Genomic DNA, 16,210 nt, shown 5'->3' with positions numbered 1-16,210 from the left:
TTCTAGTGATATCTAAGAAAAAATGACTGAAATACATTTGAAATATTAAAGTCAACTATAATCTATGGTCCAAAGGGCTCCTTGCAACAATAGACTTTTAAATCCATGTTATTTCTACACATGTTATACTCTTCACGGTCTTCCCTGGTGGCTCAGTTGGTAAATCAACTTGTAAATTGAGGCTGAAAAGGTTTTTTTAAAACAGCTCCAAGAAGATCTTGCAGTTAAAAGACTTTTTATCAATTTCAATAAAACTATTTGAAACATAATAATTATAAATTCTCTAAAAACTTGTAGACTATCAATCACACAGAATTGCAATAGGTATATGATTTATGAACATTTTTGCTTTCATCTTATAAAAGAAATTAAGTTGCATTTCAATCAGAAGGGAGTATATGCATAACTAAAACATACACTATAATATGTGGGGTCCACCCCATATTTTCTGTTAGTCGCTAAGAGTCTGACATGACTTCACTTTCACTTTTCACTTTTATGCATTGGAGAAGGAAATGGCTACCTACTCCAGTGTTCTTGCCTGGAGAATCCCAGGGATGGCGGAGCCTGGTGGGCTGCTGTCTATGGGGTCGCACAGAGTTGGACATGACTGAAATGATTTAGCAGCAGCAGCAACAATAATATTATCAAACAACTAGATAGTGTTTACCTTGTATCAGGTGCTCTCATAAGTTCTTTTCATATATTGCTTATTTTATTCTTCTCTATATTTGATTATGCTAGTTTATTAAATGTATACACATGCACTGCTCAATAGATTTAGCAATCTCACAATTTACTTCTGAGTCACATAAAGCTAGTAAGAAACCACTGCAATACAGTCTTGTCAGAGGGTCACTGAACTTAGTAACATTAATTTTAAAATATTTGAGTTAGGCTTAAGAAATTAAAAGGCCACTGAAAGAGAAATATTTAAAGGAACTGATGATTCCTGCCCCAAATTCCCATTATATTTAATGGACACAAACTTCAGGGAATCACAATTAAACTAAAATAGTCAACAGAAGTTGGAAATTTGAGAGGACTTTTAAATTTTCTTGAAAATTGACAAAGAATGATTGAGAGTCATTACTGCTTAAAGAAAAAATTGTAAAATTAAAAAAAAACTGGCTAACAAAGACTTAGAGCAACTGATATCATTATATATAAATTACATAATCAAAGTCAATATATCCTTATACTAGTGGAAATATGAGATTTTTCAAAAATTAAATTATTTATTTTGTTCTTCGATGTTGTTTCAAGGTGCTTTCAGGCATGAAAGCCCAAATTACCATGTAAGTGGGGACTTTATCATGATGAAAGTGTGACTAGAGACTTTTAAGAGGTTAAGATATTGGATTTCAAATTCAAAAGAGTATGAATTCAAATTCTTGGGACTACCTCTGCATAACTCTTTGCCTTTTCAAATTAATTTTCTGATCCTAATTTTTCTTTTACAAAAAATAAATGCAAAAGAAAATCTATTTCTTGGGTTGTTGCAAGTGCATTTGTTAAAGGCAGTGACTTGAAAAATTATGTTAGCTATTACTAACTTTACACTTTTTCACTTACAATATTGTCAAGCAAAGATTGTTGTTTAAATTCTAATAGCTGATTGTGGTGCTGGAGAACTCTTGAGAGTCCCTTAGACTGCAAGGAGATCAAACCAGTCAATCCTAAAGGAAATCAATCCTGAATATTCATTGGAAGGACTGATGCTGAAGCTGAAGCTCCAATACTTTGGCTACATGATGAAGAGCTGACTCATTGGAAAAGATCCTGATGCTGGGAAAGATTGAAGGCAAAATGAGAAGGGAGCAGCAGAGGATGAGACGATTAGACAGTGTCACCAGCTCAATGGACATGATCTGAGCAACTTCTGGAATACAGTGAAGGACAGGGAGGCCTGGATTCATGAGGTCACAAGGAGTCAGACACAACAACTCAATAACAACATCAACAAATAGCTGATTCATCCAAATTAATAGCAGATTTAGCCAATGATCAAAGAAGTCCAGAAGCATGTTAACAAATATTAAAACTAAGGTAATTTTTTAAAGTAACCTCATTTAAACCCACCACACTGATAAAGAATTTGCACCATGAATTTTTGACAACTACAAATCTCTACCTTTCATTATCTTATAAAAATTCACTTAAAACACATTACATGATAGTCTTTGCATCACATTAAGTGCAGAATATGCAGTGGTTTGTGGCAGATATTCTCATTTACCCTTCATAACTTTTTCCACCCTGAGCTGTGCTCCACAAGGCTGTCCATTTTATTGCACCAATGGACAGTCTTGCCCCCTGTCTCAAATTGGTTTGATCAAGAAAAGATACCAGCAGTAGATGTAAGAGAGTCAGAGCAGAATTAGGCTGAGATGGTTGCCTTTCTCTACTAAAGAAAAAAGCTTCCAGTGAGCAGCTTTTTCTTAGAGTTTAGACATTCTCTAAAGCTCCAGTTAATACCTCTTCTCTCTGCCTTTCAGGTCAAGAGACACGGAATTTCCATCATATGAGCTGCCCCACAATTTGTGAATAATCCCTTCATAAAGGAACTCAGTTATCCCAGTCTGAGCTGGGACTCTGACTGATACCCTCAAATTCACCCATCAGAGTAGGTGACCCTGACAAAGTAAGAGCAAATCTTCCACTCTTTCAAAGCTTTTGTTCATGGGTTCTGGTGCTCCTACTTTGTCTAGAAAAACTTGACATGACTGAATTCAAAGCACATCTAACTTCTGCAAGACTTTTACAGTGATCATTCTCTTGACTGCCGCCTTCACTTCATTGTTCCTTAGGCTGTAGATGATGGGGTTTAACATCGGTGTGATGACAGTGTAGGACAATGACACTAGCTTCTTGCTCTCAGGAGACTGGTTGGATTTGGGCCGTAGGTAGGTCAAGCTGGCTGTTCCGTAGAAAAGGGATACCACGATGAGGTGAGATGAACAAGTGGAGAATGCCTTCTTGCGACTGGTAGCAGATGGCATCATCAGAATGGTTTTAATAATGCGAGTGTAGGAGACCAAGATGAGGGAAAAGGGAAACATGATAAATAGTAGTGTGGAGGTGAGTGCTTGCATTTCATACATGGTTGTATCCTCGGTGACTAGTCTCAGCACCGGGGGGCCATCACAAAAGAAGTGGTCTATGGTGCTCGGTCCACAGAAGGGATGGGCCATCAGCCAAGCTGTCTGTAGCATAGACACGGGAACACCGGACATCCAAGAGCCTACAGCCATCCACAAACATAGGGACCTATTCATTACGACTGAATAGCGGAGAGGATCACAGATGGCCACAAAGCGATCATAAGCCATCATAGAGAGGAGGAAACATTCGGAGCTGCCAAAGAAGAAAAAGAAGTACATCTGGGTACCACAGCCTACAAAAGAGATGCTTTTCCTTGGGGATAGTAGATCTACCAACATCTTTGGCACCATGACCAAGGTGAAACAAACTTCAAGAAGTGACAAGTTCCTGAGAAAGAAGTACATGGGTGTTTGAAGAGCAGGATCCATACTGGTAACTGTGACAATAAGGAAGTTACCCAACAAAGTGACTGTATAGATGACCAGGAACAAAACAAAGAGGGAAACTTGCATCTCAGGGTTGTTTGTAAAACCACGAAGAATAAATTCAGTCACTTGGGTGTGATTTTCACAGATCATATCTTAGACCAGTTTCTCTCTAATAATCAAAGTATAAGTGTCAAAGGATCAAATGATATTCTTTAAATGTATATATAATATCAAATATAATAATAAAATCCATAAATGTATCTTTGTTCTCAGTTGTCTGACCACTCTATTTCTCTGAAACAGAATATCTACAATAAGATTAAATCAGAGCAAAGAAATAACTTGCATGAGTACCACTAATTGCTTGTCACCTAGGTGCAGTCTGTCTCTCACCAATGATGATGGTCTGCAGCTCATGTTCTCCATCAGAGGCATGTTATTTTTCAGGATGAAGTAGAAAGAGTTTAGGCAGCTAATAACTAAAATAGAGTCACTTAATAATTTTTTCATTTATTTATATTAGTTGGAGGTTAATTATAATATTGTAGTGGTTTTTGCTGAGTCATATCAGTGTATGGTAGCATCACTTAATAATTTTTAAAAATATATCCAAGAGGTATTCAAGAGGTAAAAAGATAAAAATTGGGCTAGTTTGACTTTTTTAATCTTAGATTGTAAATGATATATTTCTACCAAATGGAGTGCATTTTATACAATACACTACTCCATCCAGTATACATACACACATATATATCTATACATATATACACATATAAATTATATAGACATGTAGATATACATATATGTATATATGAGAGAACCTTAGTAAATAAACATAGGTAAACAAATAAGCATAACAAGTACTTATGATTTCAGTACTTTGTGCAGTCCTCATGGGAAAGCTAATTTATGTGATTTTTCATGATGCCTCTTGAACCATAATTTCACATCGCTGGACCCCAGTTCTTACTATGCACACAAGTATAGTCATATCACTTGAATTGGGCTTTATAAAAATAGCAAACTTCTGAACAAACATAACCTGTAATCCAGAAGTCCTCCTTCCAGCACTCATCTCAATTGCAATCCATCAAAATAGTTCTGCTTCCTACTTTGTTAAATTAACATATGTTAAATGGAGCTCAGGGGTGTAGGATGGTGAGCCCTGATTCAACAAAAGACCACAAAGGAAAGTGAAATGGAGTTTATTACTCTCAGATTCTGGAGGAGAAGGTATAGGAGGAAGTCAAAGCAAGAGTGCAGGCATAAAGAAAGGCCAAATGTGGGGTATATGCCTTTATTATGGTCCAAAGGTGGAGTATTTTGAAGTTCCTTGCATGAGGGCAGATTGATTAATTCAAATAAAAAAATGCAGAATTTTGGTATGCTTTCCATGAGTTCTTTCTTTTTCCTAAGGGGGTACAAGGAAAAGACCCTCCCTGGGAGACTGTTTATAACAAGGACATTTGGGGTATCATGTCAGAAAGTTACATTTACTTATGACTCTTGGCCTGTTATCTAGGGTATGTGTTCAGGGGAGGGGTTAGTATCAGTTTAAGGTCCCTGCAAATCAGGGACCAATAATGAGTCAGCAGTATTATGAATTAATTTACCTAAATTCTCAACAGACTGTCAGTCTTCTCCAAAACTACACGGACAAAGTGGGAGCTAGTCCCTTACTATTGTGTATCCACTAAAAGTCCACTCATGGAATTGCTAATTCAATTAGTATTATCTCAAACACAATAACTTCTTTAGAGTAGAACATTTTGATTGAAAGTAGAATTATATAAATATTTTCTATACAGATCTTACTCAACAACAGCATATCAAATGTTAGGGATCACAAAAATATATGTTGGAAAACACCTATTTATAAAGATACACTGGAGCTGAACTGAACAATGTTTCCATTTTTTCAAATATTGGGGCTATGTAAGTATTAAGTATTAGATCAATTTTTTTGATCTAATATAGATATTAGGTCAAATTGATAAGCAAATGATCTAAGTATTAGATCAATTATTTTATAAAACATTTTTCAAATTTAATTTAAAAATCTTGGTTTAATTTATAGTCAAACCATGTTTAATGCAGATTTCTCTGAAAGTAAGGAGTTGAAAATGCACAGACTATTTGAAGAATTCTGTTTTAATTCTACTCCAATGATATATGTTCTTTGGTAATATCTCACCTATTTCGCGTACCACAAGTTCTCAAACCAATATCCTCTACAACATAAGGAAAGGAACTGGACATCCCAGGCTGCCCATACTGATGGCACTCCAGAATAATAGGTTAAGAGACACGACCGTGACTGTGACCGCTATCTTTCACCACTATTGCAAATTCTGCTTCAATAGCATTCACATCAACAGTAACAATAACAACAGTATTCCTGGTATATTTAGAAAAAACTAATAAATAGCTTCAGAGGCTTCCCAAGTGGCTCACTGGTGAAAATCCACCTGCCAAAGCTGGAGATGTGAGTTTGATCCCTGGGTCAGGAAGATCACCTGGAGAAGGAAATGGCAACTCACTCTAGTAATCTTGCCTGGGAAATCCCATGGACAGAGGAGCCTGGTGGGCTACAGTCCTTGGGGTCGCAAAGAGTTGGACAGGACTGAGAAACTATAAAGCAGCAGCAGCATAAATAGTTTCAGATGCATTATCATGTTCACCAGCATTTTGTAACAATTCTAAATTCACTGTGACTCTAAATATACTCCATCATTTGAAGAAAAAAATTATGAGAATTGAATAAGGTATCAAGATTTTATAATAGTCCAACAATTTTTAGTGTATCTCTAAAATACCTCAACCACTACTGCCTCTCATATTTCTAATACTGAAGTGGCAGAAAACGATAACAGGCTTAATATCTAGTCCTGGAGTGACCAAGGTCTATAATGTAACATCCACGGTCTCCACTGTGAGATAGGAATAAGGCAAGCCAAGAAGATGATCAGTTTCTTTATTTGATAATCAATGATATACATATTTTACTTTGTGTAGGCATATTTATATTCAGTAAAGTTTTGAAGAACTAGAGATTTTTACTGTAACAAAATATACCTCCAAATATCCCTCCCCTCTTTCTGTATCCTTATAAAAACACAAAACTGTTTACATTGCATATATCTTCTAAAAATCAAGAGTCATCAGTGGTGATGCTGCAGTAACTACCACAAATTTATAGTGATGCCTTTTTTAAAAACTTGTAAACTGTAGATGAGTTAGCAGGATTGCTACACAGCTCTAGAGAATGTATTATTTTATTTATTCATGGAATTCTAAAAATTTAATGACATTTACTTAAGTCCACTAATTTTTGGACTATGTTTTGAGACCAAAGAGTTTCTCACTTGCTATTAAGCAGGCCAGCTTCAAACTTTTCTGGAAAATATGCCAGCTTTCTCATAAATATGTTTTATCATAAAAATCATTACAAATCATTCAGCTTCTTTTACTGGAACAGCACTCCTAAGAACCTAAAATAAAAATTAGTAAAAATTGGAGAGCAAATAACCCTCATACCGAATTGAAAATACATTGCATGGTTATAATACACAGCATTTCTTAAATAGACAACCATTGTTTTCTTAATATTCTCTTCCTCAGCATTCTGTAGCTTTCTAGACAGAAAAAACACTCTACTTTCTGTTTTACTTAATAAAATATCAAGCTATTCCTTTTTTCATGTATAAATAAGCTTATAGGTTTATTATTCTTAAGAAGATTTTCTTGTATATAAATGCACAGATAAAAGTTGTTTTTTGGGGGGGAAATTGAGTAACAAAGTAAATCAGACAGAAATATCTGGATATATCTTACCAAATAAAACTCCATATTTCTTAATTAGAAGCTTAATAATGTTTTAAAGATAAGTAATATCTTGTGAGAATTGTAAACTGATCTTGAAATCTGTCACATACCAAATTTTCAGAATTAAGCAAATAACTTTGACAGATTAACCTACTTTGCATTGGCACTAAATGGTTGATATACTCCCGTAATAGTATTTAAGTGTGATTGGCCTTGGGGAAAATGATCCTTGGGATATTAGAAGGGACTGCTGCTAATTAAACAACCGTTTTACTTCAGAGGGGAGAATATCAAATTTTCAAGAAATTGTTTATATTTTAAGTCATAATGGCTGCAATTCAATATGTATTTCTTAATAATAGCTATTTGTGGTGGGTTTGTAAGGCACACTGGTCAATCCCTTGGGATTACAATTATTAATACACTGAGACTATGTGAGGAACATAGATTTTAGCTTTCCCTGTAGAATTTTTTGTGGGATAGATTTTGGCCACAAAACAATAGAATATATTTGTACCACATCCTTGAAATTTAAATGCTTTAAAATTTTATTTTTTAATTCATTTTTAAAATTTTATTTTTAAATATATATTTTTAGTAATAATCTTTTTAAGCAATTAAACTGTGTAAGTTAAAATGATTATTGGTATGAGTTTATTGCTGTTTTATACATCAAATAGTTTGCCTACTGCTTTGTTTAACCATGAGAAAACTGTAAACAGTTCCAAGATTCATATACTCTTTCATGAAAGCAATATCTTATAATAACTAACATGGTTATTGTCATAAAGTGATAAGCATTTCTTTCTTTCTTTTTTTAATCCTTAGAATGTATTCTCCTTGGAATTTCAAAAGCTATTTTAATTTAGTGGGCAGAGACATAACATTATTATTTGAAGTGTTTTTCAATGAGCTAACAAAGCTGTATTTTATTATATTTGTTGTGGAACCAACTCATAATAAATATAAAGTTAAAATAGTCACAAATTAGCACAGCAAAAATGATTCCCAAAAATTTTAACAAAATGTGTGGCAGTAAAAAAGCCTTGAAAAAGCCCCAAGAGTTTAAATTTTATGCATGAGCAGGAGACATAACAAATAGCTAGACAGGAAACTTTACCACTTCCAATTTTACTTCCTTCTTGAAAAGTAAAAGGGAAGCTTTGTGTATTTGGATTTAATCTTACATAAGGATTAAAATTCTTAATCAATCATTATTTTCCAAAAAAACTAAATAACAATGCTATAATAGCTTAAAATTCTTTTTCTGAAATCTTCTATTGGAAACACCTACCTTTAAAATAAGTAAAATAAAGCTATAACAACATCAAAGGAAAAGTTATAAAATATATTTAATCTATTTTAATTCATACCTGTACCAAATAAATAACTATAGACCATATGAAAGATACATTTGTAACACTGGGCAAGAAAAATCAAATAAAAATGTTCCATTACCGACTAATGTTTGTTTTGTACCTGCTTTTGTTTTGTGTTCAAAATTTTTAAACAAAAGTTTTATTAGATGTCAACAGGATGACTATGAAAACTCCCTCATACAAAGATCATACAAACTTCAATGAGGTTATTTTTTACTTCTCTGTTCCTAATTAATATCACCTCTCCAAGAAAAAGAAATTCAGATAAAATACAGCTCCTTGTATAGGTGTTCTAACTGCCACTTTTGAGTAACTCAGTTCCTTATTAATAATTCCTAAAATCATTATACAATGCATTCACTGGTTACATATCACTGCCATCTTGTGGGTAGTTCATTTTAATTATTTTAGCTGAAAATTCTTCATGCAGTTATAATTTGGGATTTGCCTGGAAACAAATCAGTGATTCTTTTCCTATAGATTTCTTGGTTTGGCTACTAAGTGGCAGGCACAGTAGGTTTGAAAGGTAAAACAAACACAGATTTCCATCTCAGAAAGATTATACTGTTTGTAATTCTCATTTGATGAAATTTGATGAAATTCATGCAACCACTTTTCATACTGTTTATGGGGTTCTCAAGGCAAGAAAGCTAAAGTGGTTTGTCATTCCTTTCTCCAGAAGACCTACCCAAAAAAGATCTTAATGACTCATATAACTACAATGATGTGATCAATCACCCAGCGCCAGACTGCCAAGAGTGTGAAATCAAGTGGGCCTTAGGAAGCACCACTATGAACAAAGCTAGTGAAGGTGATGGAATTCAGCCAAGCTATTTCAAATCCTAAAAGATGATGCTGTTAAAGGGCTGCATTCAATATCTGGAAAACTCAGCAGTAGCCACAGGACTGGAAAGGTCAGTTTTCATTCCAAACCCAAAGAAAGGCAATGCCAAAAAATGTTCAACTACCACACAATTGCACTCATTTGCTAGCAAAGCAATGCTCAAAATTCTCCAAGCTAGGCTTCAACAGTATGTGAACCAAGAACTTCCAGATATTCAAGCTGGATTTAGAAAAGGAAGAGGAACCAGAGATCAAATTGCCAACATCCACTGAATCATAGAAAAAGCAAGAGAATTCCAGAAAAACATCTACTTCTGCTTTGACTATGCTAAAGCCTTTGACTGTGTGGATCACAACAAACTGTGGAAAATTCTTAAAGAGATGGGAATACCAGACCACCTGACCTGCCCCCTGAGAAATCTGTATGCAGGTCAAGAAGCAACAGTTAAAATCAGACATGGAATGGGCTGGTTCCAAATTGGGAAAGGAGTACCTCAAGTCTGTATAGTGTCATGTCACCCTGCTTATTTAACTTATATGCAGAGTACATCATGAGTACATCATGCCAGGCTAGATGAAGCACAAGCTGGAATCAAGATTGCAGGGAGAAATATCAATAACCTCAGATATACAGATGACACCACCCTTATGGCAGAAAGTGAAGAGGAACTAAAGAGTCTCTTGATGAAAGTGAATGAGGAAAGTGGAAAAGAGGGCTTAAAACTCAACATTCAAAAACCTAAGATCATGGCATCCAGTCCATGGCAAAGAAATGGGGAACAGTGGAAACAGTGACAGACTTTATTTTCTTGGGATCCAAAAATCACTGCAGATGGTGACTGCAGACATGAAATTCAGAGGCTTGCTCCTTAGAAGAAAAGCTATGACCAACCTAGACAGCATATTAAAAAGTAGAGACATTACTTTGACAAAATAAAAATCTGTATAGTCAAGCTATGGTTTTTCCAGTAGTCATATATGGATGTGAGAATTGGACCATAAAGAAGGCTGAGCACCAAAGAATTGATGCTTTTGAACTGTGGTGTTGGAGAAGACTCTTGAGAGTCCCTTGGACTGCAAGAAGATCAAACTAGTCAATCCTAAAGGAAATCAGTCCTGAATATTTATTCATTGGAAGGACTGATGCTGAAGCTGAAGCTCCAAAACTTTGGCCACCTGATGGAAAGAGCTGACTCATTAGAAAAGACCCTGATGCTGGGAAAGATTGAAGGCAGGAGGAAAAAGGGGATGACAGAGGATGAGATGGTTGGATGGCATCACCGACTCAGTGGACATGAGTTTGAGCAAACTCCAGGAGATGGTGAAGGACAGGGAAGCCTGGCGTGCTGCAGTCCATGGGGTTGCAAAGAGTTGAACACAACTGAGCAACTGAACAACAACAACAACCCGTAACCGCATACCTCAGTACTTAAAACAGTAATAAATATTCATTATCTTACAATTTCTGTGGTTGGTTCTGGAATTCAGGAAGTTTATCTGCAGAGTTTGGCTCAGAGCCTTTAACAAGGTGCAATCAAGATATGATATCACTTATATGTGGAATCTAAAAAAGCCAAATTTATAGAAACAGAAATAATTTCCAGAGGCAGGATGTGGGTGGGAGGAATGGAGAGATGCTGGTCAAAGGATATAAGCTTTCAGTTAAAAGATGAGTAAATTCTGAGGATCTAGTATACCATATACTAGATCCAGTGGCTATACAAGCACACCTAATTTTACTGTGCTTTGCAGATACTGGATTTTTTAGAAATTAAAGATTTGGGGCAATTGTGCTTTGCACAAGTCTATCAGCACCATTTTTTCCAACAGCATTTGCTCAAGTCTCTGCGCACATAACAAATGCTTCAATGTGTGTGGGTGCATGTGGACTAGCACGTGCGCTCACACACACAAACACAGACCAATCCGACAGCTGCTGGTGATCACACAGCATCTGATCTCTTCTGTTGTTTTGTCTGCATTTTAAAACACTCAGCAAAGCCACTTAGAGAAGACTTGCTGTTACTATTTATTACCTAACTTCAAAAACCCATGCTTATGCCTGAAGTAGTTTCTGAGTATTCTGAATCACCAGTTCTCCTGGATTCCAGAAGAAGGTTGAATTCCCAGAAAAGCAGATGAAAGAAATTTCTTTCCCAAACTTGTGTGCCATTTTAATGCTTGAGCTTCAAAGCAGCTCCTCCCATAGTTCAAACTTTAAAAGACTAATTTCCACACACATCACAAGAGATATATCAGTACTGAAGGTTGGTTTGGAAGAATGTTAGAGACTCGAAAATAGCATCTCAAATAATGCCCTATGTATAATATACAGAAGGAAAAGATATGTTCAGAACTTTAGATTAGGTAATAGAAAGTTGTGAATACCAATGAGATGCTTCCCAGTATATGCCTGTTTCTTGGAGACATGCCCAGCACCACTCCCTTGTGTTAAGACTACGTGACATCACTTCCAAGGCCCAAACTGATTTTTTTTTCCATTTATTTTTATTAGTTGGAGGCTAATTACTTTACATCATTACAGTAGTTTTTGTCATACATTGAAATGAATTAGCCATGGGTTTACATGTATTCCCCATCCCAGTCCCCTCTCCCACCTCCCTCTCCACCCGATCCCTCTGGCTCTTCCCAGTGCACCAGGCCTGGGCACTTGTCTCATGAATCCAACCTGGGCTGGTGATCTGTTTCACCCTAGATAATATACATGTTTCAATGCTGTTCTCTTGAAACATCCCACCCTCGCCTTCTCCCAGAGTCCACAAGTCTGTTCTATACATCTGAGTCTCTTTTTCTGTTTTGCATATAGGGTTATCATTACCATCTTTCTAAAGTCCATATATATGTGTTAGTATACTGTAACGGTCTTTATCTTTCTGGCTTACTTCGCTCTGTATAATGGGCTCCAGTTTCATCCATCTCATTAGAACTGATTCAAATGAATTCTTTTTAATGGCTGAGTAATATTCCATGGTGTATATGTACCACAGCTTCCTCATCCATTCATCTGCTGATGGGCATCTGGGTTGCTTCCATGTCCTGGCTATTATAAACAGTGCTGCGATGAACATTGGGGTGCATGTGTCTCTTTCAGATCTGGTTTCCTTGGTGTGTATGCCCAGAAGTGGGATTGCTGGGTCATATGGCAGTTCTATTTCCAGCTTTTTAAGAAATCTCCACAGTTTTCCATAGTGGCTGTACTAATTTGCATTCCCACCAACAGTGTAAGAGGGTTCCCTTTTCTCCACACCCTCTCCAGCATTTATTGCTTGTAGACTTTTGGATAGCAGCCATCCTGACTGGCGTATAATGGTACCTCATTGTGGTTTTGATTTGCATTTCTCTGATAATGAGTGATGTTGAGCATCTTTTCATCTTTTCATGTGTTTGTTAGCCATCTGTATGTCTTCCTTGGAGAAATGTCTGTTGAGTTCCTTGGCCCATTTTTTGATTGGGTCATTTATTTTTCTGGAGTTGAGCTGCAGGAGTTGCTTGTATATTTTTGAGATTAATCCTTTGTCTGTTGCTTCGTTTGCTATTATTTTCTCCCAATCTGAGGGCTGTCTTTTCACCTTGCTTATAGTTTCCTTTGTTGTGCAAAAGCTTTTAAGTTTCATTAGGTCCCATTTGTTTATTTTTGCTTTTATTTCTAAAATTCTGGGATGTGGGTCATAGAGGATCCTGCTGTGATTTATGTCGGAGAGTGTTTTGCCTATGTTCTCCTCTAGGAGTTTGATAGTTTCTGGTCTTACATTTAGATCTTTAATCCATTTTGAGTTTATTTTTGTGTATGGTGTTAGAAAGTGTTCTAGTTTCATTCTTTTACAAGTGGTTGACCAGTTTTCCCAGCACCACTTGTTAAAGAGGTTATCTTTTTTCCATTGTATATCCTTGCCTCCTTTGTCGAAGATAAGGTGACCATAGGTTTGTGGATTTATCTCTGGGCTTTCTATTCTGTTCCATTGATCTATATTTCTGTCTTTGTGCCAGTACCATACTGTCTTGATGACTGTGGCTTTGTAGTAGAGTCTGAAGTCAGGCAGATTGATTCCTCCAGTTCCATTCTTCTTTCTCAGGATTACTTTGGCTATTTGAGGTTTTTTGTATTTCCATACAAATTGTGAAATTATTTGTTCTAGTTCTGTGAAAAATACCGTTGGTAGTTTGATAGGGATTGCATTGAATCTATAGATTGCTTTGGGTACCAAACTGATTTTAAGTACCAGAAATCTTCAGGAATCACTATCTCCACAGACCATCAAAATGATAAAACCTGATATCACATTTTATCTCCATAGATCATCAAAATGGTAACACCTGATATCATATTTATCACTGTATGCTTTTTAAGATATAAAAGCATTTTTAAAATCATGTGATAAATTTGATACCATATTCATTGCAACTGTTTGTTTTAAACATGTGACATGAATGGAGTGGAGCTTGCTTTCCTTGTTTATCCATTTCAGAATAGACCAAAGTTGAAGGAAGGAGGCTCTTTAAATTCTGAAGAAGATAGAAAATTAGTCAATAATAGCTGGGTTACTAAAAAGTTAGGAGGACTTGCCTGGTTGCTCAGATGGTAAAGAATCTGCCTGAAGTGCAGGAGACCCAAGTTCAATCCCCCAGAAGGGAAGATCCCTTGGAGAAGGGATAGCAACCCATTCCAGTATTCTTGCCTGGAGAATTCCATGGACAGAGGAGCCTGGCAAGTTACAGTTCATGGGGTCACAGACACAGACACAGCTGAGCAACTAACACACACACACACACACACACACACACACACACACACACACACACACACGATTTGGAACCTCCCCCAGCCACCTCCATGTACCTACCTGTAAGTATGGCAGAGAGAGGAGGCTGCAAGGCCAGTAGAAACATTGCATTGGTATCCCTGATAGCTCAGTTGGTAAAGAATCCGCCTGCAATGAAGTAGACCCCAGTTCAATTTCTGGGTCAGGAAGGTCCCTTGGAGAAGGGAAAGGCTATCCATTCCAGTATTCTGGCATGGACAATTCCATGGTTTACAAAGAGTTGGCCACGGCTGAGTAAATTTTACTTTCACACTTTTCATGATAAAACTGTGGGCTCCAAGGTAGATTTTCCTTCTATAACTCACACAATGTGGGAAAGGAGGGCTATAAGCATATCAAATTATAATGAGGGTGTTGAGGGTACTTCAAAGAGAATTACTGCAAAATTTTGAATGTCTGTTAAAGCAAATACTATCCATTGGTCTACAGAGTCTACTTTGTGCTGGTTCTATTGATATTAAAAAAGACATGAGCAGTCACTGTGCATCTGAGAAACATGAAGAAAATTAATATGGAAAATAGCCATACAATTCAATAACTGAAGTGCAAGGTGTAAATCCATTAGAAATACTGGGATTTGCCCACTGAAATTTAAGTGATATAACTAACAGCAATAGATTGTCTCTGGGACATGTATTCAAATAATGAAAACCAAATTTACATTGAATTTCATCATTGTTTTTGAACAAATTCCTCTTGAGACAAATTAAACTGTGCAGTGGATGAAATCCCTATGGTATCTAGCCAGCATAGAAATACTGCCTGTTCTATAACCATGTTATAATTGGGAATTGTCAGAAGTCTAGAAGCCTGACAAGGAAAGGGAAGATTTTCTTGGTATGGTTCTCGGTATGTTCTCCCATTCAAATTTCTTGTACAATTACATTGAGGATATAGAAAGGACATTCTGGTGGTTTTGATTTCCATGGGTTTTAGCTACCAAGTTATGATTTTATCATATTCATATCAAATGACTAAAATATGTAAGAAAATGAATAGATAAATGCCTAGAAATACCCTTTCAAACACTTAAGCATAAATTTAAGGGAAAATCATGGAATTCAGAAGACCAGAACATAGCACCTTTACAATTTACTTTCTGCACTTATCTTTTATGTGACTTCTTTACACTTAGTGGTAAAGATTTTTCCTGCAATGCTGGAGTCCTGGGTACAATCTCTGAGTGGGGAAGACCCCGTAAGAACAGAATGGCAACACACACCAATCTTCTTTCCTGGAGATTTCCTTGAACAGAGAAATTGGGTGGTCTACAGTCCATGGGGTCACAAAGAGTCCAAAACAACTGAAGTGGCAAACACTTTTACACTTAGAAGGCTTTCATATATATTGCACACCTAAAAGTCTGTGTATATGATTAGGATAACAGCAAGGTAAAAACAAAACATGAGAGGATGTAATTTAAAGCCATTGTTTTCTCTAAACTTCTATGAAAATAAAGAACTTAAAATCAGGAATAAATACTGGATCCATTATGTTGGCTGCATGCATGCCTGCTAAGTCACTTCAGTATGTCTGACTCTTTGCAATCATATGGACCGTAGCCGATGAGGCTCCTCTGTCCATGGATTTCTCCAGCCAAAAATACTGGAGTGGCTACCATCTCCTCCTCCATGGGTTTTTCTTAATCATTTCAAAACTTTTAGCAAAAGGAATACAAGTGTGTAGGTTCTCATGTCAGACCACTGAACCTAGAAAGTTCCACAGAGACCTATGCTAGGTGACTGGATGCCTTTAGGTGTTACTTCTACCCTCTCTGCTCTCTCCACAG

The 16,210-nt window shown here is 36.3% G+C and overlaps 1 protein-coding gene across 1 annotated transcript; it reads right to left on the bottom strand.

The window, feature by feature from the left end:
• Positions 1–2,732: 2,732 nt before the first annotated feature.
• OR10A7 (olfactory receptor family 10 subfamily A member 7) lies at positions 2,733–3,683 on the bottom strand. The gene has a single exon (XM_020872807.2). The coding sequence runs from the start codon at positions 3,681–3,683 to the stop codon at positions 2,733–2,735; it is 951 nt and encodes a 316-aa protein (XP_020728466.2).
• Between the last annotated feature and the right edge of the window lie 12,527 nt (positions 3,684–16,210).

The sequence above is a fragment of the Odocoileus virginianus genome, unplaced genomic scaffold (assembly GCF_023699985.2).
Source record: "Odocoileus virginianus isolate 20LAN1187 ecotype Illinois unplaced genomic scaffold, Ovbor_1.2 Unplaced_Scaffold_21, whole genome shotgun sequence".
Classification (NCBI taxonomy): domain Eukaryota; kingdom Metazoa; phylum Chordata; class Mammalia; order Artiodactyla; family Cervidae; genus Odocoileus; species Odocoileus virginianus.
Note: the sequence above shows the minus strand (reverse complement) of the source record. Positions and strands in the feature narration are given on the sequence as shown.